A 25,930-nucleotide genomic window follows, 5' to 3' on the forward strand; every position below is an offset into this window, starting at 1 on the left:
TAATCACCGGCATGTGACATGAAATTTGTTAACTTAGCAGCAGCAGTTCAATGCAATACGTAATCTAGCAGACAGAGAGAAAAATAAATAAATAAATAAATAAAATAAAGCGTAATAAATAAACAAGTAAATCAATTAGTATATTGAATAGATTTAAAAGATCCGGTTCTCCCACATGAGGTCCTCCATCTCCACTGTTCTGTGCGTATTCAAATGTTCTTGTGACTGCACCGGGATATTAGCTTGCTTACTTCCTGGTGGTACTTGGATTTGTCACTTCTGAAGATTTGTTGAGTTAGTTGAACAATGAAAACCTACACTATGCTGAAAATTATTTCCTTCCAGATTCACTGTCCCAAGTGAAAACACAGCAGGTAATCTTGAACTCATAATGCATGTTTCCTACTATCTTGCAGGGTCTTAAATTCCTTCAGCTTAAAAATCCATGGAGCCATTTGAGATGGAAAGGACGGTATAGTGACAAAGATGAGAAGAGCTGGACTCCAGCCCTTCAGAAGTACTTGAATTTTGATCCCAAAACAGCACAGAAAATTGATAATGGTAAGTTTTAATGATATGAGGTGTATTTTACCCTTCCACAACCAAAGCTGCAGCTTTATGACACCATTGGATACCGTGGTAGCGCGGCCATTAGCACGATGCTGTTACAGCTCGGGACATTCCAGAGTTCGGAGTTCGATTCTGGCACCATTCTCCAAGGAGTCTCTGTATGTTTTCCCCGTGGAATGCATGGGTTTTCCCTAGGAGCTCCAGTTTCCTCCCACAGTCCAAAGACATACCGGGTAGGTTAACCGGTCATTGAAAATTGTTCAGTGATTAGGTTAGGGTTTATCAGTGTTGTGGGTTATCTGGGGCAGTGTGGCTGGAAGGGCCTACGCCAGGCTGTATGACTAAATAAAATAAATAAATATAAATAAATTGTTCCTGTGGGTTCTTTATATCTTAAACTATGTCAGTTTCATCTTGCAGTATCTGGAAGTTAACTATTTCCCAAGAGATGAATGGGTTTGGGAGGGTGGGGGAAAGAAATGCATGTCCCAAAGTACCAAATCCAGTTTGTTGCCATTTAGAAATTAGAATAGTCTTCATCACAGACACCCAGTCTTTCTCACTTTCTATTTCCAGGCCACACTTAACTTCCTCGAACTTGGAGCAGATGTTCTTCCCTATTGACACTCTTATCTATAAAGAAATGAAACAGTGCCGTTTTCCAGCAAAGCATTATAAGTTGATATGGTTTTAGGATCAGAATCAGGTTTAATATCACTGGCATATGTCATGAAATTTGTTGTTATGTGGCAGCAATACATTGCAAAAGGAAATTTTAAATATCTTTGGGCATTGAGGTTGATGGCCAATTCTTTGTCACTCATGCTGATTTTGGAAACTTTTCCATATTACAGGGATTTTCTGGATTAGCTGGGAGGACCTTTGTCGGCATTATGATGTAATTTATTTGAGCTGGAATCCTGGACTATTCAAAGAGTCAACTTGCATTCACAGGTTAGTTCACTCCCTCCAATGCTTGATTTCCTTTGTCTCTGAGAGGCAGTGTGTGCTTTCAAGGGCAAAATGGTACACTTGCAGAAGACTTGAATTAGGAGCAGCAATCTTCCAGCCTGTTTTGCCTCTTAATAAAATCACAGCTGATCTGATTGTAAACATGACTCTACATTCCAGCCTATTAATTATAACCTTCCATCTATGTACCTGTCAATAATCTCGCTACCTCTGCTTTAGAAATACCCATACACCCTGTCCTTTGATGAATAGACTTCAAAATACCCATGACCTACTCTGAAGGTATTTCATCTCTGTAGTAAATGGACAGGGTTTCTGTTAAACAATGACTCCTTGTACGACATTCTCCCTCAAGAGGAAATGACCTTTCCATATGAATGGTTTCAATCATCATATCTCATGCTTCAAAACTCAACAGGTGCTATTTTTAAAATAATGTATGTACTTCTTGTGAAATATATATTTATTGCAATTTAGGTGGTCGTTAGAGATCATTCATTTTAAAGCACATCTAGAAGTTCTTCGAGCAACCTAAGTTCTTGCTCCACTTAATGGTCATTTTGCCCCATATGCTTGATTTGATGATTTTGCAATGGTGATTCTGCAGAAGTCACTTGTTGAAGTCCTTTGAGATATGCCTTGATATTTTAATCACCGGTCATCTGACAGGATGGTTAAGGTTGAACCAGTTGGAGATTTGGCTGTTGCACTGTCTGTTCATTATGTTAATACTGTGTCATTGATTCTACTGCCAATTTAATAAGTAACTTTTTTTGATAGCCCATCCTTTTTTAAGATATATTTGTAAGATCTCTTGCTATATTAACATCAAATTTCACTATCTTGTTAATTTTGGGATTTAAAAAAAATTCTACTTTTATCAATTTTTTGGGTTTTAAAATTTTGGGTTCTCAATTTCTGTCCCGCTAGAAGTTTCCTCGTCATACGGCTGGATTGCACATTGCACATTGCACATTGCAAAATCATTCACTTCAAGCTCAGGTTTTGCAAACTGTTAATAGAAGAAAAAAGACTATGATTCTCAATTTCTGTCCCGCTAGAAGTTTCCTCGTCATACGGCTGGATCTGGTCTAGTCATATGCATAGAGATAGTTTGAAGTAATTTGCAATCTGGTGAGTCTTGGTCTGTTCTCCTTCTCTGTCAGTGCTGGCATGTTCTTTGTACCCAGGCTCCACTAAATCTCTCTGAATTTCCCCCAATCCCACCCCACCAGACCACACCATCCTTGCCTCCAAGTCCCTAACTTGGATCCTAATTCTGCTCTCGTCTGTTTCTTTTTTTCTTTCTTCGTGACCATAGCCCCACCCTTCAGGAGACAGCTTCGTTCTGATTAGTCCATGAGCCACGACCCCAAACTTGGGGCACCTGTACCATCAGGGCGGGGGGGGGAATAATTCTTATAGTAATTTTTGGCAAGGTATCTACCCCTAGTGCTAAAAAATATGTGATAGCATTGTAGCTGTGGTAGCTTTCCGTCACAACAATGGAGAGCTGTCCGCATTCTGGATATCATACATTGACATGGTAGAGAACGTAGTACTTGGGCTTCTGTGCGCCTGTCGTGAGGAGGACTGGGAGTTACGCCTCCATGCTATAAGTACCATGATCCATCCCATGGTGCTTTGCCTGTGATAAGATGAATTATGCCAGGTACCTGTCCCCTTACTTGGCTCAGATGATGAACCTCCCAGAGAAGAATCCTTCTGTGTATGAGGCCTTCAAGACAGGCCAATTCTCAGTGCAGCTGTCAAGTAACAACCCCTTTGGGCCAATCCCGGTGGACCAGGCTATTGAACAAAGACACACAGACTCCTGGAGGCACATCATGGTTCAGCCTGAATGCTGGAGCTATCAAGCGTTGTTATATAACAGCCGAGCACCGCATTGCATTCCTGGGACAGTTAAGGGAGATGGTCCAAGGCAACAAATGAGAGCTTTGTCATGCGGAGCTACAGCGGCCAAGAATCCAGAAAGATGAGGAAGCAGTTTCATCAGTGGTTAGCCTCATACATGAATGGGTCAACCCACTTGCAGAGAAGCTGGACCTCATTAGCATCTCTACAGCAAAGGCAGCCCCCAAGGACATTGCCTCTGACCTGATGAAGGCATATGAGATTGGTGAGCAATGCTATGCAACCTTCAAGGATGAGAGACTAGAGGAAGCAAAGAAATCCCATGACCCAATGAAAACCAACAAGCTGAAAACATTCAGTGATGTGTGTAAGAAGAGAGAAGTGAAATCAAATGGGAGGGCGATCATCTTGAAAGCAGACAGGTCTTTGGACGCATCATAGTGATGGCACAAGGGCACAGTCTACATATGGAGGATATCCTTTCTCATCCCCTTGGACCATCGCCCTGGGCCCTGTCCACACCAGAAGGATTGCTGAAAAAGACAAATAAAGCTACTTTAGCCACAACCTTGCAGAAAAACGTAGCAGTAGAAGAGCAACTCCCAGCGAACTCTGCTACAGTGGTTGATGGAATGAACTTGGTCCAAAGGTAATCAAGTTACTTTCAGAGATGTTGCCACAACAATTCTGGGTATGGCTCTGAGGGAAGGAAGTCAGAGTAGCAGAACAGTTGTGTTCGACACATACAAGGAGAACTCTACCAAGAATAGTGGAAGATCTCTACGGGGTGAAGAGACTGGTCATGAGTTGCAAGCTATCACAGGTGGTGAGGCAGTGGAGCAGCTTCCTGACCAAAGTCAGTAACAAAAATAGCCTCCTTAGCTTCATAGTCCATGAATGGAGGAAGGCAGAGTACAGAGAAAAGCTACAGGAGAAGATTCTGTATGCAACGGTGAATGACAAATGTTACTGAATCACATTTCAAGACAGTGAGAAGGTGTCAGCTCTTCAGTGTCAACAAGAAGAAGCAGATGGCCGCCTACTTCTCCATGCTGCCCATGCCACAAGAGAGGGATAGCAATCTGTAGTGATCTGCTCAGAAGACATAGATGTCCTTGTCATGTCTTTAGCATTCTGTGACAAGATTGAGGCCCCGTTGTTCCAGAAGTGTGGCACTAGAACCCGTAAAAGGCTTGTAGACATCAGGAAGGTTGCTGCCACTGGTGGCACCGAGGTTTGTAGGGCTCTCATCGGGTTACACACATAGACAGGATGTGACACTGTAAGCGTTCTTGCAGGCAAAGGGAAGGCAAGTGCCCTAAAACTTCTGACCAGCAGCAGGGAAACTCAGGACACATTCTTAGAGTTGGGTCAGGAATGGGACCTCTCCCCAGAACTGATGGACGAACTGGAGGCATTTCCATGTCTCCTGTATGCCCCAAAAGCATTGACCACCAAGGCCAATGAGCTCAGATATCACCTTTTCTGTGCCTAAAAAGATGAAATCAAAAGTCATCAACTCCCACCATACAAGGACTACTTAACAAAACAGCACAGCGAGCCAGCTACCAGGCTGGTATTATGGAGAACATGTTTGGAGAAGGACCCACGAGTGCCAAGCCCTGGAAGATGGAGAGAGAAGAGGAAGCTGAATAGTTGGTGGTGCACTGGATGGAAGGCCAGCCAAGCACCCGATGCCGTCCCGGATCTACTGGCCTGTAATTGTCCAAAAAAATGTTCACTCCCAAGATGTATGTGTGTTGCAAATGGCCTCAGGTGTACTGACGTGTAGACTGGCAGACTGTGAGAACTGGGCATCCACCTCAGAGAGTGTGGGAAGTTCAGATGAAGATGTGGAAGACTTGGAAAATTATTATGATTATTAATAGGTTATGAAAGTATGGAAAACAAAGTATGGAAAGCAGTCTTTGATTAAATATATTCATTTTACAACCAAATGGGGCTTAGGTTATGGCCGTGTGGAACCCCACATTTGAATTATTGTACTGTAATTCTATATGCTATGACAAAAGCTGAAGATTGTTTTGATTTGATACAATATGTAAAATATAACATTGATAAAACTCCAGAAATCTCTCCAAATGAGGTTTTTCTTACCTTTTGGGGGGTGGGGTAACATTTTCTGCTGTACTGATGTTAATATGGAATATATACAAAAAGTGATTACTTTTTTGAATTCCTGAATAAATTCTCTACAGATCTATTTGATTATATGTGTCCTAGGGTTTTTATTGACTTTTCCAAAATAAACAACCGACAAACATTTTTCTAAAAATGAAATGATTCACTCTACTGAAATTGGGCACTGTACAGTGAGTGCCACCAGTGACAGTTTTCAATGTAGAATTTTATAACAACATTTGATGAAAAGTGTTTGAACTCAGCTATCATTGTGACAAATTTCAATCTTGAGGCATCACTGATGGCAAAGTACCACTAGGTTGATTATATATGTTGTACTTTATATTGGCCACTTTTCAGAAATGCTTGTTCTAGGGTAGTGTTATAAAATGCATGATAGCACACATAAAGCTACCACTGGTGCAATGCTATCACATTTTTCTAACTCTAGAGAGGTATACCTTTCCAAAAATCACTATGAGCATTATTCCCCTCAGATGGTACCGACCAACCCTACTGGCTCATGGACTAGATGGGCCTCCTGTTGACCAGTCCAAGCACAGCCTACCCTCACGCCACTAAGCAGCCACCTGCATTCTCCTCCTCCACTCATGACTGACATCCATTTCAAAAATAAAACCTGTGCAGGATGTGGAAGTTGAAGAGATGTTCTGAATTGTTATTTTCTACAAACACAAGGAAGTCTGTAGATGCTGGAAATCCAAAGCAACAAACACACAAAACACTGGAGGAATTTAGCAGGTCAGGATGCTGCCTGAGTTCCCCCAGTATTTTGTGTGTGTTTATTTTCTACAGATAATTTAATTTGTAAGATTTTTGACATTGATAATAAACTTTAACGAATGAGCTATTCTTCTCTTCCCCTGCAGTACCTGGGATGCAAAGCAAGGCCCTGTGAAAGATGTGTACAGCCTGGCTAACAACCCTCAGTACAAGCTGGAAGTACAGTGTCCACAAGGTGGTGCTGTTGTTTGGGTTTTGTTGACCAGACACATTACTGACAAGGTAGGCTGCTGATAAGTAATCAAGGCATTGGATTTGTTGCCCTTGGGAAGAAATTTTAATGCCACCTTAATTCAAATATTATTTTGATTCCCCTGTCCCACCCCAAATACACTCTTCTGGGGTCAAATTGACTGCAAAAGCAGTATGATCTCCATACAGTGTCAGTCTTTTTTAAAGCTGTTAAAGTGTCTTTACATAGGGATTCTGGTATAACTTCATTATTTCTCTGTAGTTATGTATAATGTAGAAAGTCTTTAGTACTGTTGAGGTTTTCTGAGGTGCCTGTTTATTTTCTTGCCCTTTCAATTAAAACTGTGTTGGAACTTGCCATGGTGAATGGGTTACAACTATTAGTAAATTAACTATTTGGATATATAGTATTTCAAACAGATATGCATGGATTTATAAATCATCTTGTGTCTGAAGAAATACTTATAACAAAAGACATTTATATTGAAGGGTCATCTGGTAATGGTGAAAGATTCTTTTAATTGGTCATCGATTTAATGACGCATGATCTAAGTTAAGCTCATCTATTTAATGCAGTGTGATCGAAGTTCAGACCCGATTGGCTGACAGTAAATAAGATGCAGTAATTTTCTCAGTTCATCACTATAGCTCTCATTTAATGAGGTTTTCCTATGTTGTGGATTTTGGCAGTGATGTTGCTTTATAGGCAGGAATTGAAAGTGCAAATTGCTGGTGGATTTAGTCAATCACTTTCAAGAGAGCCCTCAGCAGGCTTTGCCCGTGACTGTTTATGTATCGTGGCACAAGATTGTCAGAGATCCTTACCTGTGAGATCCTGTTTTCAGTTTAGTGAGAGTTTGTCCGCAGAAAGTGACACGTCGGAGAAATAAATACTCTTGCACCCAATTTAGAAAGTGTGTAAGCCCGTAGAGAGGGCACGGAAAAACATGTGACTGAAATGCTTGGGCTGTGATGAGATATCTGAGAAATTGGGGTGCATTTCAAAGAAGAGAAAAAGTTGCTGAGAGAACATAGTTATTCAAAATGGAGAGAACTCTTGGTGAAGTTAATGGGCAAAATAAAAACTTGTCACAGCTTTAAGGACATCAAATAAATGAAGGGACATTATATTTTAAGCTTTTTTTAAAGAGTCTGGAGTGCAGTTCCAGGTGGGTCTGTTCTTTTAGGTTTTGAAAAGGAAATTAAACACATTTGTTCAGATTGAGAGGTGAGGGCACTAAGGGGGGAGGGGTTCTGTGGACAATGATTATGGTGCAATAGACTTAGTATCTTGTCCGGTTGTATGAAATATACTGTGTTCCATGTTATGCTTTATACCTTAACACAAATGTTAAATTTGTATTCTAATTACAGGATGATTTTGCCCACAATCGAGAATTTATTACATTGGTTGTTTATCAGACTGGAGGCAAAAAGGTTTATTACCCAAGTAAGTGCAACACTTGGAAATTAATGTGGAATTGGCAAATTAAGTTATTGGGTACTCAAGTAGAACTGGAACGTTAGACTAACAAACGGTAGATTGAATTGAACCATGTTTTAAAGTATAGCAAAAGAGAATTAATTCTGCCAAAAAAAAAGGCAAGCTGAAGATTGCAATAGCTGAATAAAGATAGACTGGGCCTTTTTACTCTTTGAATGTGGAGTGAGCATAGGGAGAATTCTATCCTTTCTCGGGTTGGTGGGAATAGATACTGATAGCCGATGTTAGAGAATAGAAGATCTGATTGAGAGCCTTATCAGCTTTGCCAGGAAAGGGAAGACATTGTCTCAGGCGCACTGTTGTAGAAATGTCTCGTCATGAAAGTAGATTAAATAAAGACTGATAAAGTGGGGGAATAGAATAGTCCTTGCAAGTGGAAGAAAGTGTACTTGAGATGGCTGTGGGATTTAAGTGGTGAAAGTTCATAACCAGTCCCTGAGAAGACAAAAACGGGAGGGGAAGATTGAGACGTAAAAATTAAATTGAGAGCAGGGTGGAAATCAGCAAAAAAAGAAGCACTGATTTTTTTTTTGTGTTCCATGGGCATGCAGGAAACAGCAGCAATACGTTTATCAATACAATGGGTCAAAACAAAACAAAAGGGCCCTGAGTGGAGCTGGAACAAGGATAGTTCCATGTATCCCACAAAGTCACAGCTGTAGCTTTGATTTGGAGAAAGTGAGTCAACTTAAAGGTGAGATCAGTAGGTTCAATCTGAGAGTGAGTTAAGCCAGGTGAACAGAGGGTCTTGCTAAGGTGCCACTACTGTATGAACCTCTGTTCAAGGAAGAAGTGAAGGATCCTGGTGTCAGATGGAAATATAGGGGGGGTTGGATGTTCGCCGTGAAGACAGTTTTTAAATCAACTTAACACTGAGTTCAAAGCAGAAATGCCTGACATTCCAACAAAGCAAGCTTTGTGGGGTGGGGAGAAAGATGGGCAAGAAGGATGAATGAGATCCCAAAAAATTTTGTTGATTTCTCACTGTTGGCACCTGAAGAGCTGAGACCTGGTTAAATCTTCAGATCAAGTGGAATTGGAAATGGCTAGTGAAGACCTAATTGAACACTAAAGGTCATAAACGCAAAATCAAGGATGTTCAGTCAACTTGAGGTTTAAATAAAATGAATGCACTGTGTAGTGTATTTGCAAAGTAGACATTTTCGTAAACTGACTTAATGATGGATCATTCATCTATTTTTGTTAACAAAAGCAGAAACGTTTTATTTGGGTTGTACTTCAGGATTTAAAGCAGAAATGGTTTTGGGGCCAAACTTGGTTTTGCAGTTGTTTTCCACATAGTGAGATAACCAAAAGAAAAGCAAGACCTATATTTAAATCAGTATAATCTTATATCATGATAGTAAAAATGTTTTAAAATTTTGATATAAAATCTGTAAGATATTAGGACAGATGATGAAGAACTATATCAAAAGATGCAAGTTTTAACAGATATAAAGGAGGGAAAGTGCATGGGAGGAATTTCAAGCACACAATATCTACTAAAGGTATGGGTACTGGTGGAGCAGGGAAGAAATTTCCTCAGATTTCAAATTTGAGGAAGTACGCAAATTTCAGTCTTGTAGACTAGGCAAGATTAGAGTCAAAACATGCTAAGCTTAAGACAGATTTGAATGATGCAAGTTAAAATGCAGATCTTATCCAACAGGAAGTTCAATTCAACCAACACTGGTGTTTAAGGAAGAGAATGGAGTCTGTGACAGGCTTCTATCTCAAGCATCACCTCTTGAACATGTTGTCAGATGTTATGATAACAGTTAATTCATTTCATTTTCCTAAGTGCTATAAGAACCATAAGTTTTTGCAGCTGGTTGGTTCAGAGTTCCAAATTTGAAATTTTAGTGTTTTTTATCCTTTTTTATTGAAAGCTGACAAGACACAGAGAAGTAGTTCATTCTGCTTTTGGACTGGTAAACTTTAACAGGTGTGCAACAAAAATGTATTGTTGGTGCAATGTTGTGAACTTGCTAATAATATTCTGCCCAAAGACTGCTTTACTATAACTGAGAGCTGAGGAAATTATTAGAAATGGATTGAACTATTTAAGTGGCACATCGAAACTATAGACACAATTTTTGTTCCAAAATACTGATGTGTGGAAATTTATGTATTGAGATAGAGCATGAAATAATTTGAACCACGCCAGCCAGCAAAACCTGGGTTTAACCCTAGCCTAATCACAGGAGAACTTACAATGACCAATTAACCTACCAACTGGTAGGTCTTTAGACTGTGGTAGGAGACAAGAGCGCCTGGAGGAAACCCATGTGATCACGGGCAAAACACACAGGCAGCAGTGAGAATCGAATTTGGGTCGCCTGCTCTGTAAAGCGTTGTGCTAACCACGCCTTGGAACTCTATGCGGATTCTATCTTTATAAGTCCCTGTAATTTTAATTGTTTAAAACCTTAACAAAGCTTTAATATTCCAGCTTACTAAATAATAAATAAGCATCGGAATAATCTCCAAATTTTCACTTGTATTCTGATGCCACTTTATCTCTCTGTATTCGGATGGCTTCCACAGGGTGCACGTTCCTATTGGTGTTATCAGATATGTAAAGTTTGCAAACAAGATGCTGGAGGAGCTCAAAGGGTCGGGCAGCATCTATGGAAGGAACAGACAGTGTTTTGAGTTGAGACCCTACATCTGAACTGAAAGAGGGGAGATAGCCAGTGTAAAGAGCTGCTCCATCCTCTCTCTTCATCTGACTGTCTCCCTTCTTTCACTGCAGATGAACAAAACGGTTGGTGTGCTACATCAGATCTAGAGTAACGATCATTTTGTTCTCCTTTACACTTGTGTACTGAAAATTGACAGCAAGCGATCTTGAATGAAGGTTCTTGACCTAAAACAGCGAGAGTCCATTTCCCTCCATAGATGCTGCCTGCCCCACTGAGTTCCTCCAGTTTTTTTTGTGCATTGAGTATTATTGTTAGCTACTTGTGGTCTGAAAGTCTGTGCTAGTCTGATAAATTTATTTTCAAATCTCATGTAGATGATCCTGCTCCATTCATTGATGGGATTCGAATAAACAGCCCTCATTATCTGACCAAGATCAAGCTGTCCACACCAGGGACAAATACGTTTACTTTAGTGGTGTCTCAGTACGAAAAGCAGAACACCATCCATTACACAATCAGGGTAAGCATATTATTCCCTCATTATTGTCATCAGCTACAAGATAAAAATAAGATTTCCGTGGAATTTGACACTGTGCTTGATATGTTTAAGCTGATTCCTGCCATTTGCCGTTTCACCAAACCTGATAGACAACACCATGTCACTGCAGCATTCCCTCAAAATTGTAGTGTCAGTATAACTTTCATATTTGGATCTCTTGTTGTGATTAGGTTCAGCAGCTACTGGATGCACAATTAACCAGTTTTGCACATGTCATCTTGAAAAAGCTATAGAAGGGTGAATGGCTACTCACAAGGGAGTTTGAATAACTCATTGCTGAACATTGATGGCAAACCCAAGCCGCTATTGCAGCCAGACCAGAATAATAAGTTGATACTTTCAGAAAGGAAGCAAGTTGAGGAATAAGATGACAATTTGGGTGGGGGGGGGGGGAAGTAAAATTTTAAAAAATGGTGATGAACATTTTCCCAAAACTCTGATTCACGAAACAGAATACAAAGTATCTTGTTAAGCTATAGGCTGACACATGGAGCCTTATGGCCAAGGGTATGAGGTCATTCTTACCCTTGGTATAAAGCTCTGTAATGAGTCAACCTATAGCCGGGGAAGTGATGACCTCCCCCCTTGTTAAACTGTTTAAGTTAATTTGCTTTTTATTTATTCTTCTTACTTCTAATACTGTATATGTGTGAGCTTATAATGCTACATTGACCCTGTAATTTTCTCTGCGATCAATAATCTGTCTAAGCCTTGTTTAAACTTCCTCTTTCACAACTCTGAACACGTTACTCAGCATGCTGTGTCTTACACCAAAGATAAACATTGTGTTATCAATCACAAGATTTCTGTTCCTTCCTACAGGTATATTCCATGTGCAAGTTTACATTTTCTAAGATCCCATTCCCTTACACACACAATAAGCGGGTGAGTATCTTTTTTCTGCCAAGAGACAATAAATTAAAAGCTGCTTGCTTATCTATAAAATCTCAGGTATATTTAAGTATACTTATGATTGGTAATGATATACATTGAATTAAGGTAATATGTTATCCACAGAAGGGATGTCTGCCTATAATTTTGAATAAAAGTTTTATAAAATAAATCTTTGGTTCATAAAAATAGCAAAGTGTTGGTAGATCACCGTAAACACAGTGCTATTCCATTAGATGCTCTCATGTTTGGGTTTCATGAATAACTCTATTTAAAAATTCCCTGGCCATCTAAAATAAGTGGCACCCAGATAGCACGGTAGTGAATCTTAACGATGCAGCAGATCCTTGTGCCAGTACAGCTTCTTTGAATGAACTATGTTATCCATCCCATTCCTCCGTAGAATTTTATTTGTTAGTCAATATCAAAAGTAGAAAGGAAGGGTTTTGTTTTCTGTACAATTCTTGGTTAGAACTCTCAGGATTATCTGCTAATGGAGCAGATCGGGCACTAGTGACCGTATCATCTGATTTAGGGTCGTTGACCTGAAAAGCTGACTCAGTTTCCCCTTTCCACACATATACAGCCTGATCTGCTTGAATGCATCTGGCATTTTCTGTAGTTGTCTTGGACTTCCGCAACTGCAATTTTTTGCTCCTGTCAGCATGTTCTGGTTGGGCAAGTGACACGTTCCCATCTTGTAGCTTCAGTGCCTTCATTATTAATGCAAATTTGTGAATACGCCCTTGACAGTGTGGGCTAATGTTTTCTGTGTTTTGTTAAAGCAATTTTTTCACCAATCCCATAATGAACATTAGCCAGAGATATTCTGGCAGTCACTCGTGGAGTTCAAAAACTGTTGATCCTGATAATGGCAGGGCTATTAAGATGGAAGTATTTTGTTGGTTTTCAAGATCCATCCATTAACTTTACTTCTGTGGTTAGCAGAATTTTGTTAACTGGGGATGTTTGGGGTAATGAAAGGTGTATAAATTTAGTCAAACAGCTTTGAACAACAGAACATCCTTGAACCAATAAATGTTGTGTTCCTCATCTGTGTTTCCCACTGTAGCAAACAGTCTAGTGCCTGATCTTGAAGTTCTGTAACCAGAAGTAATATTTTCTTTACTGCGACACAAAGTGTGCAGGGACTCAGTAGGTCAAGCAGCATCTATAGAGGGAAATGGATGGTCTTCAGTCCAGATGAAGGGTCTCAGCCCAAAATGTTGATGGTCCATTTCCCTCCATAGATATTGCCTGGCCCACTACGTTCCTCCAGCACTTTGTGTGTTGCCTCAAGTTCCAGCATTTGCACGTGTCTCTAAATTTGTCTTTTTACTTTGTGTTTGTGATTGTGACAGGTTAACGGTCAGTGGAAAGGTCAGTCTGCAGGCGGATGCGGAAACTATAGAGACACTTACAAAATGAATCCAATTTACCAGATCACTGCAGAGAAAACAGGGCCGTTGTTGATTGAACTGCGGGGTCCCAGGTCAGTAAAGAACAAAAATAACCTGGGATTCAAGAATAACTGTTTATTTTGTTTGTTTGTTTATTTCTATGGCAGTAAGTATTCCTATTTGATATGTTATTAAAGCATTGGAGTCTCTACTGCCCTTTATGCTGCTGGTGTTTAGAGCAACAGTGAAGGTCCTCCACAGCGGGCAGTGTTCAGGGCTTTCTTCAACATGTCGGTAGCTCGGTTTTCACTACTATCGGTCGTGCAAGTCGGGTGGAGACTCAGGAATACCGTAGTGTTCAGATGTAGAAGGATTCTTCATCATTCTTGCTGTTTCTATTCCGCTGTTGTTCTACCAGTCAGTGTTCTTAGCCCTGAGCTGAACCCCCCCCCCAGACCTGGAGGACCAGTGGACCACTCTTCGTCTGGCCTCTGCTCTTTGACCTGTTTGCATGGGTGACCCTACCAAGAGCCAAAGCAAAAAGCCCTGACTCCAGCCAACATAGCTCTCCGGGTCACTGAGGCACGCAAGCCTCCAAACCCCGTGACAAGTTTGCGGTCCTCTTGGAGGGAAAAGTTAGGGTACTCCACTTTCCTTTTCAAAGTAGAACTTGTACGGACTGTAGGACTTGTATGGTGAATGGCATTGTTGTGGAACAGAGGTACCTGGAGTATAAGTGCACAGTTTGTTGAAAGTGGCCACACAAGTAGACAGAGGGGTGAAGAAGGTGTTTAGCAGGCTTCATTAGTCAGGGCATCAAATTTAGGAGCAGGGACATTATATTGCAGTTATATAAGGTTCCACTTGGGGTATTGTGTACAGTTTTGGTCACCCTGGTAGGGGTAAGATATTGTTAAGCTGAAGAAGGTGCAGAGGAGACTACCAAGGATGCTGCCTGGACTCAAGGGCCTGAGTTTAGGGAAAGGTTGGCCATTCTGACCCTTTATTCCCTGAAGTGCAGGACAATGTGCGGTGACATCGTAGATAGATAACAGGAGAGATTTAAATCAGGCCTGAGAGATGACCTTTACACAAAGGGGTGAATACCTTGAATGAGCTGCCAGAGGAAGTGGTTGAGGCAGATACAGATGCAACATTTAAGAAGCAGGAGGTTTATGGGTCAAACGTGGGCAACTGGGCTTAGTGAGGAGGGGGACACAGGAAGGAAGGATGCTTTGGTCAGCGTGGACCAGGGACCAAGGGGCCTGTTTCTGTGACTCTGTGTTACAGTGAGCTGGCCCTCATTGGCTAATTAGCACTGGTTCCCAGTGGAACGCTCAACGTTTAACTGTGTAAACCAACATTAAGTCTAGAACATAAACAATTACATGGAACTTAGCAGCAAACCTCTGTCTACGGAGATTCTCTGGCATCCAACTGGGAAACTGTCGCTTCTGGCTTTAATGGGGATTACAGGGCCATGAATAATCAGCAGTGGAGACAAACTACATTTCAGTTACTTCTTATTGGTCTAATCGCATTGATTTTTTTTAAAGGGTTTACTCTTTTTTTAATTATTTACTTCAATTTTAATATTGTTTGTATGTTTCTGGCAAAAACATTTCAATCCCCTGAGTAATCTTACAAATCACAATTAGTTCATTTTGCAGCATTCTCTATTTTGAAGAGCTGTATTGGCAGAGTTTCCAATATACAAATAGAAACATAGAAAACCTACAGCACATTATAGACCCTTCGGCCCACAATGCTGTGCCAAACATGTACTTACTTTTGAAATTACCTAGGGTTGCCCATAGCATTCTATTTTTCTAAGCTATCCAGGCACCTCTTAAAAGACCCTATTGTGTCTGCCTCCACCACAGTTGCCAGCAGCCCATTCCACATACTCACCACTCTCTGCATTAAAAAAAAACAACTTACCCTTGACATCCCCTCTGTCCAAGCACCTTAAAACTGTGCCCTCTTGTGTTAGCCAATTCAGCTCTGGGGAGAAAAGCCTCTGACTATCCACACGATCAATGCCTCTCATTATCTTGTACACACCTATCAGGTCACCTCTCATCCTCTGTCGCTCCAAGGAGAAAAGGCCGAGTTCACTCAACCTATTCTCATAAGGCATGTTCCCCAATCCGGGCAACATCCTTGTAAATCTCCTCTGCACCCTTTCTATGGTTTCCACATCCTTCCTGTAGTGAGGCAACCAGAACTGAGCACAGTACTCCAAGTGGGGTCTGACCAGGGTCGTATATAGCTGCAACATTACCTCTCAGCTCTTGAACTCAATCCCATGATTGATGAAGTCCAATGCACCATCAAAAGCAGCTTTGAGTGCCCTATGGCCACGGACCCCAAGATCCCTCTGATTCTCCACACTGCCAAGAGTCTTACCATTAATACTATATTCTGCCATCATATTTGACCTATCAAGATGAACTTCTTCACACTTAAGTGGGTTGAACTCCATCTGCCACTTTTCAGCCCAGTTTTGCATCCTATTAATGTCCCTTTGTAATCTCTGACAGCCCTCCACGCTATCCACAACACTCCCAATCTTTGTGTCATCAGCAAATTTACAAACCCATCCCTCCACTCCTTCATCCAGGTCATTTATAAAAATCACGAAGAGAAGTGGTCCCAGAACATATCCCTGAGTCACACCACTGGTTACCGACCTCCATGCAGAATATGACCCGTCTACAACCACTCTTTGCCTTCTGTGGGCAAGCCATTTCTGGATCCACAAAGCAGTGTCCCCATGGATCCCATGCCTCCTTACTTTCTCAATAAGCCTTGCATGGAGTACCTTATCAAATGCCTTGCTGAAATCCATATACACTACATCTACTGCTCTTCCTTCATCAGTGTGTTTAGTCACATCCTCAAAATATTCTATCAGGGTCGTAGGCACGACTTGCCTTTGACAAAGCCATGCTGACTATTCCTCTCCAAATATTATGCCTCTCCAAATGTTCATAATCCTGCCTCTCAGGATCTTCTCCATCAATTTACCAAGCACTGTAATAAGACTCACTGGCCTGTAATTTCCTGGTCTATCTCTACTCCCTTTCTTGAATAATGGAACAACATCTGCAACCCTCCAATACTCCAGGACCTCTCCTGTCCCCATTGATGATGCAAAGGTCATTGCCAGAGGCTCAGCAATCTCTTCCCTTGGCTTGCACAGTAGGCTGCGGTATATCTCGTCCAGTCCCGGTTACTTATGCAACTTGATGCTTTCCAAAAGCTCCAGCTTTTTCTTAATGTCTGTATGCTCAAGCTTTTCAATCTGCTGCAAGTCATACCTACAATCGTCAAGGACCTTTTCCGTAGTGAATACTGAAACAAAGTATTCATTAAGTACCTCTGTTATCTCCTCCGGTTCCATACACACTTTTCCACTGTCACACTTGATTGTTCCTATTCTCTCACATCTTATCCACTTGCTCTTCGCATACTTGCAGAATGCCTTGGTGTTCTCCATAATCCTGCTCGCCAAGGCCTTTTCATTACCCTTTCTGGCTCTCCTAATTTATTTCTTCACTCCTTCTTGCTAGCCTTTATAATTTTCTAGATCTCTTTCATCACCTAGTTTTCTGAACCTTTTGTAAGCTTTTCTTCTTGACTAGATACTCAACTGTCTTTGTACACCTCGGTTCCTGTACCCTACCATCCTTTCCCTGTCTCATTGGAACATACCTATGCAAAGTGCCACACAAATATCACCTGAGCATTTGCCACATTTCTGGGAATATCTTTTCCCAATTTATGCTTCCAATTTCCTGCCTGATAGCTTCATATTTCCCCTTACTCCAATTAAACGCTTTCCTAACTTGTCTGTTCCTATCCCTCTCCAATGCTATGCTAAAGGAGATAGAATTGTGATCACTATCTCCAAAATGCTCTCCCACAGAGAAACATGACACCTGACCAGGTTCATTTCCCAATACCAGATAAAGTACAACCTCTCCTCTTATAGGCTGATCTACATATTGTGTCAGGAAACCTTCCTGAACACACTTAACAAGCTCCACCCCATCTACATGCCTTGCTCTAGGGAAATGCCAATCAATATTGGGGAAATTAAAATCTCCCACCATGACAACCCTGTTATTATTGCATCTTTCCAGAATCTGCTTCCCTTTCTGCTCCTTGATTTCCCTGTTACTATTGGGTGGTCTATAAAAAATCAGCCAGTAGAAGTTATTGTCCCTTTGCTGTCCCTAACTTCCACCCACAGAGACTTAGTAGACAATCCCTCCATGACTTCCTCCATTCTGCAGCCGTGACACTATCTCTGATTAACAGTGCCACGCCCCCACCTCTTTTGCCTGTTTCTCTGAAACATCTAAAGCCTGGCACTCTTAAGTAACTATTTCTGCCCCTGAGCCATCCAAGTCTCTGTAATGGCCACAATATCATAGCCCCAAGTACTGATCCACGCTCTAAGCTCATCCGCTTTGTTCATAATACTCCTTGCATTAATGTAGACACATCTCAAATCATCAGTCTGAGTGTATCCCTTCTCTATCACCTGCCTATCCTCCCTCTCACACTATCTACAAGCTTTCTCAATTTGTGAGTCAGCAGCCCCTTCTTCCATCTCTTCAGTTTGGTTCCTACCCCCCTGCAATTCTAGTTTAAACTCTCCCCAGTAGCCTCTGTAAACCTCCCTGCTAGGATATTGGTCCCCCTCAGATTCAAGTGCAACCCAACCTTTTTGTATAGGTCACGCTTGCCCCAAAAGAGGTCCCAGTGATCCAGAAATCTGAATCCCTGCCCCCTGCTCCAATCCCTCAGCCACGCATTTATCCTGAACCTCATTCTATTCCTATACTCGCTGTCGCATGGCACAGGCAATAATAACTCAGGAAATTTCTTTGGGACCCATACAGCCATACAAAAGTATCTATTTTATTGGGAATATCTTCTGGGTAGAAAGTTTCCCATACAAAATATTGTACTTTAGAATGTGAAACGCTCTAAATTGTGCAGTGGTCTGCTTTGCCCAGGCTGTTAATGCCATTCTTTCCGTACAATATTTATGAAAATAACTTTATTCTGGAGGAGTAAACATTGAAAATAGGGAAAGCAGATAGGTTAGATATGCACCAACCACTAAATCTCCACGTTGCTAACAATGGTCTACTGAAGAAATAAGTGCAAAGGTATGTATCCTGTGGGCAATACTTGGCGTACTGTGGATATGGTATAAGATCAAGAGTTGAAAACCCGGATACTGAATTGACCCATGTTAATTCATACCAGAAGGATCCTCACAGGCCCTTGCGATATCTCTCTATCCAACTGTACAAAAGTCTTAAGCACTTGTGTATAGGTAGGGTGCCTAAGACTTTTGCACAGTACTGTAGTAATTTAATGTTTTGCACTCCATTGCTGCTGCAAAGAAAAACATACTTTATGACATATGTGAGTAATGATAAACCTGATTCTGATCTGGGTCACTATTGTGGACTGAGAGTGGGAAGGGAGCAGAGGAATTATGATTGAGAAAAAGGGAAGGGAGAGACGACGCAGAGAGACATTCTATAATGATCAGTAGACTGTTTGGAATTAAATGAACATTCAGCACTTCGAGCCTTGAAGTGGGTGCACTACAGCAGCAAAACACCATGGGGAATATTTAGAAGCAATTTTATTAGATACATCCTAATAAAGTGGGAAGGGGGCAGAGAGGGAAATCATAACTAAGATTATAATCATAAATACAGTTGTTGATGTACTATTTTTAATGTTCATTTGTATTTTTCCTGTTTTTATTTTTGCAGGCAGTACAGTGTTGGTTTTGAAATTGTAACTGTCTCAACAACCGGAGATAATGAATTCCATAAAAAGACCAGTGGAGATTATAGGTATAGTTGTGTGCTTTTTATTAATATCACATCCAATGATGATAGTTGTTTCCTAGTTCCTGAAATACTGAGAGTAAAATTTTTTTAAAAGTTATTCTTGCAGGTATTCCTTCATGAGGTGCAGAGGCCTGTGTTTTTGTTGCAGCTCATCCCATGCTGATTTACAGATATTGCCTTTACTTTTGCAAAAGAGTTGATTCTTCATATCAGTCCGTTTCTGTATCCCCTCAAATAAACTCTCTTCTGGCACAAATTCATCCCTAGAAACCTCTCTGTACAATAGCCAATGTACTCATCCTTTGGATTTCTAAACACCAAACCCTCCTGTCAATTCAAGCTCCTGAGTTAATGTTGACCATTTCTTCCTGCTTAAGAAACTGTGTAGTAATCGATGCGCCATCTGGTTGCTCTCTATAAAAGTTCTATATTAAAGGGATGTATTAGTAGAGAAGTTCCCTAAACACTCAAGCATTGGTTCACTTGTTGCACTTCGCCTCAGACACAAGATTGTGCACTTAAGACCATAAGATATAGGAGCAGAATTGGGCCATTTGGCTCATCGAGTCTGCTCTTCATCATGGCTGATCTAATTTTCCTCTTGGCCCCAATCTCCTGCCTTCTCCCCATTTCCCTTCATACCCTGAGCAATCAAGAATCTATCAACCTCTCCCTTAAATATACATAAAGACTTGGCCTCCACAGCCGCCTGTGGCAAAGAATTCCACAGATTCACCACTCTCTAGCTGAAGAAATTCCTCCTCATCTGAAGAAATTCCTCCATTCTAAAAAGGGTGCCCATCTATTCTGAGGCTGTGTCCTCTGGTCTTAGACATGCTCACCTTGGGATCAATCCTCTGCACGTCTACTCTATCACGGCCTTTCACCATTCAATAGGTTTCAATCCAGTCACCCCTCGTTCTTCTGAATTCCAGTGAATACAGGCCCGGAGACAGCAAATGCTCTTCATATGTCAAGCCATTCAATCCTGGAATCAATTTAAGACATTCCAAAGTCATGAGTACAATAGCCAGGTTACTAATCCATGTGTGGTGCTGAGGCAATACTGTATGCATGGTGACTTTTGGATGAGAAATTAAACCAAAATGTATTGACTTTGCATGTATGTAAAATATTCCAACACACTACTTCAAAGGGCTAGTACATTCTTCAGCTGGCATCTGTGAATTTAGATTATCTGGAGACAATCACATTCCTCCTTGAAATTTCATTCATAAATTGGCTTCTGTCTTGCCTAGGCTACAATTTTGGCTAAAGCTTATTGTGCTGAGGTATTGTATAAATTAGCCAGTTTTTACAGTCTGTGCAATCTGTAGGCGTTAACGTGTGCATTCCTTCTGTTGCAGGTGTGGGTTTTGCTATTCAGAAATAGAGCGTGTACCTGCCGGAGTTTACAACATCATCCCCACTACCTTCCTTCCTCATCAGGAAGGCCCTTTCTTCTTAGATTTCCACAGTACTATCCCACTCAAGATTACTCAGTTACAGTGAGCCAAGAGCTTGTCTGGATCACCTTTACACTTAACATTTGTCAAATAAATGTATATGCTAGTTATTTTTTAAAAGGAGCACTTTTCTGAGGCACCAGTCGGAATTTATTCATTTTTGCGGAATTTATCAGAGACTCTGCACGATCTTTCTATTCTTTCACAGAAAGTCAAGCAAGATATGCAAAATTAGTTCAATGACAAAGAAGAAATTCCACTTGTGATTGAATTTCTTGTATACTTTTTAAATGAAGGAGCCCTTAATTGTATTTTATATTTTTACATAAATCAACTCATGTATAATTTGGCTGTAGAATAAAACTGGACTCTACTGGAATCTCATTTGTGGCTATTCCTGCCCAGGATTACATTTTCGCTTGGTTTGAGATGGTAATGGGATGTATTTTACACTATAAAGCTCTGATACAACTTGTGTCAGTCTTTACTGATGGCATGAGACAAGAATTGTTCGGGAGCCTTTAAACTACATGAAAAATGGCCATCAAAGTTACTGAAGGTACTTCACGTCTAAGGGAACTGTGCAATGTATAATAAACCAAAGACCAGTTAATGTTTGTAATGTTATTTCTTTTCATTTTAACAAGGGTGAATACTGGTCTAGCAATTGTTCATTCATATTTCTATTGTAGATTATATATTTTTATCTATTTTTATTTAGTATTCCACTAAATAAGAACTGGAAAGTTATGTTTTCTGACATTGGATTGTGAGAAAGCAGAACTTTTCTTTGTGATAAGTTTACTTTGAAGACAAAAACTTTACAGGTTCCTCTGAAGTGTCTGCACATCTTGGATTATGTAGAATAAAAATCAATATTTTGTCATGACTGTTCAATTGTGTGAAGTTGTTCATGCCTACTCCAAAGGGTTGGTAATGTTCAGTTACAATCTCTGTCATCCAGGCTCCTGACTCCATTAAAGGGAGCATGATGGGAACAAAGGCCACTTAGAGTGTATAGCACCTTTCAATGCTTTGAGAGGTTGGTGACAATTTAAAATCATCTTAAAATTTGTTGCATTTGCACTGGAAGAAATGTAACAGCTAATTTCTCACCATAAGATTGCAGAGTGTTCAGAGGAGGTTCACGAGAACAATTCTGGGAATGAAAGGGTTAACATGTGAGGACCCTTTGACGGCTCTAGTACTTGCTGGAGTTTAGAAGAATGAGGGCATGATCTCATTGAAGCTTATCAATTATTGAAAGGCCTAGGTAGAGTTGATGTGGAGAGGATGTTTCTTATAGGGGGTGAGTCGAGGAACAGAGGGCACAGCCTCAGAATAGAAGGACATCCCTTTAGAACAGATGAGGAGGAATTTCTTTAGCCAGAGGGTGGTGAATCTGTGGAATTCATTGCCACCGATGGCTGCAGAGACCAAGTAATTGAATATATTTAAAGCGGAGGTCGACAGGTTCTTGATTAGTAAGGGCATCAAACATTAAGAGGAAGAGGAAGTAAGAAAATAGAGTTGCGAGGGATAATAAATCTGCCATGGTGGCCAGACTCGACGGGCCAAATGGATTAATTCTGCTCCCATGTCTTCTGGTAATACAGTGGGGCACTTATTAAATATCTAGTGCTTCATTTATTAAGAATGAGATTTTGCAAGTTAGAACAAAAGTCAGCTATTTTAAAACTCATTTTTTTAAACTGAAACCTCCGTATTGTGCTGAATATGGAACAGTTATCGTTGGTAGTCATGTTCCTAATGGAAAGATTTTTTTTTTAAACCTAACATGCAAAATATTGTGTTAAACCAAAATGATAGACAAATCCCAACTCAAAAGCTTCCAAAACCAGTATGATAGTCCATTAGGAGATCCGAGATTTTTTTTGTCCTTATTCCATATCCATTGTTTTTATTCTTGCCAAACTGGCATGAAGCAAATAGTTCATTCAGCTGTACAGACTTGTTGATTTAGAATGCAATCAAGTTGAAGTTACCTTTAGGTTAAAATGTCATAGCCACTCAGTGTCACTGTTACTATATAAGATGGATTAACACAAACACAGTAATGACTATACATGTATTTAGAATGATGAGGTGTATTTAATGACAGAACCCATATTAAAAATGTGGAACTATACACAATTTTACAATACTGAATTGTACAAAAAAACTAATGCTCAAAATAGTACTTAATGATTATCAATCTATTGTGTGTGTATGTTATGTTTTGAACATAAATATAAGGCATGCAAGCTTTCTCATTGGTTACTTTACTTTCAAGGCAAAAATAAAATCCCTTCGGCAAACCAGATCTCTCTTCTCCCCTGAACTAAAGCCCAGGAGCTATTTTTTACAATCTGGATTCCCAGTGCACTCATCCGGTCTCTGATATTTTTCTGTCAATTGCACAGGCAGACGTTTCTCAGCAGCAAAACCTGTAGTGTACTTGGTTTTATGCAAATTTATGGCCAACAAAGAACTTTAACTTGTCAGTGAAAATGCTACAATTTCTAAGCCAAATATCAATGGCCAGCTTTCTCCAGAAATCTTTTGTTTTCTTCCACATGATTACGAGGATATGATGGAACAGGAAAGACATTTAACAATGCCAGATCTACCTTTTCAGATAGTAAACATGTTGCTCCACTCCTGTTAAACACACACCATTCACAGGAAGTGAAGGACCCTCAGCATTGTAGTTGTTTTCTTATTGTAAGTCTTTCTGAACAACAGGAAATAAGAGCAGTGGCTTCGGGTCTGCTTTTGCACAGTGTGAAACTAATTCTGCTGTAAAGATGCACTGCAGACCCTCAATGCAGTAGCACACTTGTCAACACAAGAACACAGCAGGTCTCCGTGGGAAGAGAGACACAACGAAGTGGCACATATAAATACTGCTCACAGTACGGGTGGAACAAAGCATAGCCTCTCGATTAGTGTTCCTCCTCTGCCATGTACATACAGCTCATCGATCGCAGCAAAAAAAATATCAATCTTCAAATCCACTTCACCAGCACAAGGCAGTTGCTGCTACTTCGCCTCCTGTCCAAAATCAAATTGCTATGTCCAAGACTTCAATCCAAAAACTTCCCCAAGGCTTCTTTACATCTCAATTAGACATACCAACCACATTTCGAAGAAACCTTTCAATAAGTAGTTAGACAGCAATTAAAAGGCCTGGATTGTGAATGAGTAAGTTGGTGGCAGGTATTTTCTGGCATGTTTAAGACGCTGGTTCACACCATAGTTAACAGGTCGGGGAGCCAGCCAAATGACAGACTTCTATTCCTGAAATTTGTTTCTCCTTTGGACTTGTGCATTTGACTGAAATTTGCGTTACTCTAATCTTCAGAGCAGTCTCATCAATGGCTTGTTGGTTAATCAGTTTGTCCTTCTTTTCAACAGTAGCCCTGCACCCTGTCCAAATGATAGATAACATTGATTGAAGATTAGTAACCAATTTCATTTCAATAAATGCCAATAAAGCCATTTATAGATCACTGAATAGACTATTTGTTGTGGAAAAATAAACATGGCTCAATTCTAAAATGGATTTAATCATATTATTTTCACACAGATGCTTTTCAATCACAATCAGGATTAATATCAGAGTGAAGTTGGTGCTCTAAGTTTGTATCCGTGAACCAGGAATGGGATAGGTAGGGGGAAGGGGCAACTAAAGAAATGTGTGGCAGTGACGGGCTGCAAGCCGATTAGACGTGGACTGGGAAATGTGAAGTGGTGAATGACAAGCCAGCACAACCGGTTGGGTGAAGCTAAGAAGACAGGGAAGCAAGAGTAAACACATATAGGACACAGTCATAGCAGGGATCAGGGAGAATCACAATGCCAGCAGGCTGATCATTAATGGATCTGGTAAAATGGGTGTGCAATCAGCAGGGTGGACCTGAAAGGGACAACAGGCTACAGAGCTAAAAAGGTGAAGGCCCGACAGAGTTTAAGCAGACCTGAAAGGACGATGGCATAAGTGCAGCTCAGACGAACCTGAAGGGGAGAGGGCAGTGCAGTTTAAACAGACCTGAAAGAGTAGAGCTCAACGGCACATGAAAGGATGAACAGCCTGTAGACTGTATAGAGTGAATCAGGGGCAGGGATTAACAGCGAGAATGGGCAACTAATCAAGGGAAGTGCAACAGTAACCTGCAGCAGTGTGAATGGAAGAGGACCTCAAAATGTAGAGATGTTCGGGGTGGCAAGTCAGCGTGCCAGCTTAGGTGAAGCATGAGCAAGCTGGGAAAGCAGAGCAAAGTGAGAGTGAGCCAAGTGAAGGTCACAGAAGGAGCAGACACAGGGTGATCCGGACCTGGGCGCTGACCAACCAGGCTGGAGTTGCAGCAGTCCTGAAAGGCAAACGCTAAGGTGGAACCCGAGCAGACCTGAAAGGGAGAAGAAGCAACCAAAACAAGGAATGTGCTGTGGTAGCCTGCCACCCGACAACTGGAAATGATGTGACTGACTGACTCTTTATTCCTGATTCTGATGCACTGAAGCTGAAGTAGCTGGAGAGTGGGATGGAATAGAGGAAGGAAACAGTGGGGAGATTTACACTTTCCTAATCCAAATTCAAGAGTTTCCCCAGAGGCCCAATACTCATTACTTATCCTTTTCCTATACATTAGCCCATTTAAAATTAAACCCAGAAAATGCTGGGAGCACTCAACCGCTCAGACAGCAGGTATAGAATGAGAAAATGAGTTAATGTTTTTGAATTTAGACCATCATGAACCGTCAAAGGGCTTTGCCTTGAAAGAATAACTGCTTCTCCGGCACATATTTACTGAGCTGCTGAACGGTTCTGCTTCTATTTAAGATTTTCAGCATATACTGGAAAACGCCAGCAGTGCCAAAACATCAATTGGCAAACAAGTTACCCTCCCCCCCCCCCCCCGCCCCCGACACCCTGACAAAATAAGCTAAAACTACACTCAAGTAATCACAGTTTCTTAACCTTTGGATCACCAGACTGGTTGAAACTGCTCCCAAGCACGG

At 40.9% G+C, this 25,930-nt stretch overlaps 2 protein-coding genes across 4 annotated transcripts in view; one reads left to right on the forward strand and one right to left on the reverse strand.

The window, feature by feature from the left end:
- capn7 (calpain 7) overlaps nucleotides 1-21,805 on the forward strand; it is a 63,370-nt gene extending 41,565 nt beyond the window's left edge. Inside the window, exons 13-21 of one of the 2 annotated variants that reach the window (XM_073024104.1) lie at nucleotides 417-561; nucleotides 1,425-1,524; nucleotides 6,450-6,585; nucleotides 7,930-8,005; nucleotides 11,079-11,224; nucleotides 12,086-12,148; nucleotides 13,516-13,646; nucleotides 19,362-19,445; nucleotides 20,810-21,805. In XM_073024104.1, coding sequence (XP_072880205.1) covers nucleotides 417-561; nucleotides 1,425-1,524; nucleotides 6,450-6,585; nucleotides 7,930-8,005; nucleotides 11,079-11,224; nucleotides 12,086-12,148; nucleotides 13,516-13,646; nucleotides 19,362-19,445; nucleotides 20,810-20,954 — 1,026 coding nt within the window. In that variant the 3' untranslated portion in view covers nucleotides 20,955-21,805. The remainder of the gene's footprint in view (nucleotides 1-416; nucleotides 562-1,424; nucleotides 1,525-6,449; nucleotides 6,586-7,929; nucleotides 8,006-11,078; nucleotides 11,225-12,085; nucleotides 12,149-13,515; nucleotides 13,647-19,361; nucleotides 19,446-20,809) is intronic. The other variant, XM_073024105.1, reaches the window with a different exon arrangement.
- A 1,193-nt stretch (nucleotides 21,806-22,998) lies between these two features.
- sh3bp5b (SH3-domain binding protein 5b (BTK-associated)) overlaps nucleotides 22,999-25,930 on the reverse strand; it is a 66,674-nt gene continuing 63,742 nt past the window's right edge. For both annotated transcript variants that reach the window (XM_073024106.1, XM_073024107.1), the window contains exon 9: nucleotides 22,999-24,337. In XM_073024106.1, coding sequence (XP_072880207.1) covers nucleotides 24,168-24,337 — 170 coding nt within the window. In that variant the 3' untranslated portion in view covers nucleotides 22,999-24,167. The remainder of the gene's footprint in view (nucleotides 24,338-25,930) is intronic.

The sequence above is a fragment of the Hemitrygon akajei genome, chromosome 20 (genome assembly GCF_048418815.1).
Source record: "Hemitrygon akajei chromosome 20, sHemAka1.3, whole genome shotgun sequence".
Taxonomy (NCBI): Eukaryota; Metazoa; Chordata; class Chondrichthyes; order Myliobatiformes; family Dasyatidae; genus Hemitrygon; species Hemitrygon akajei.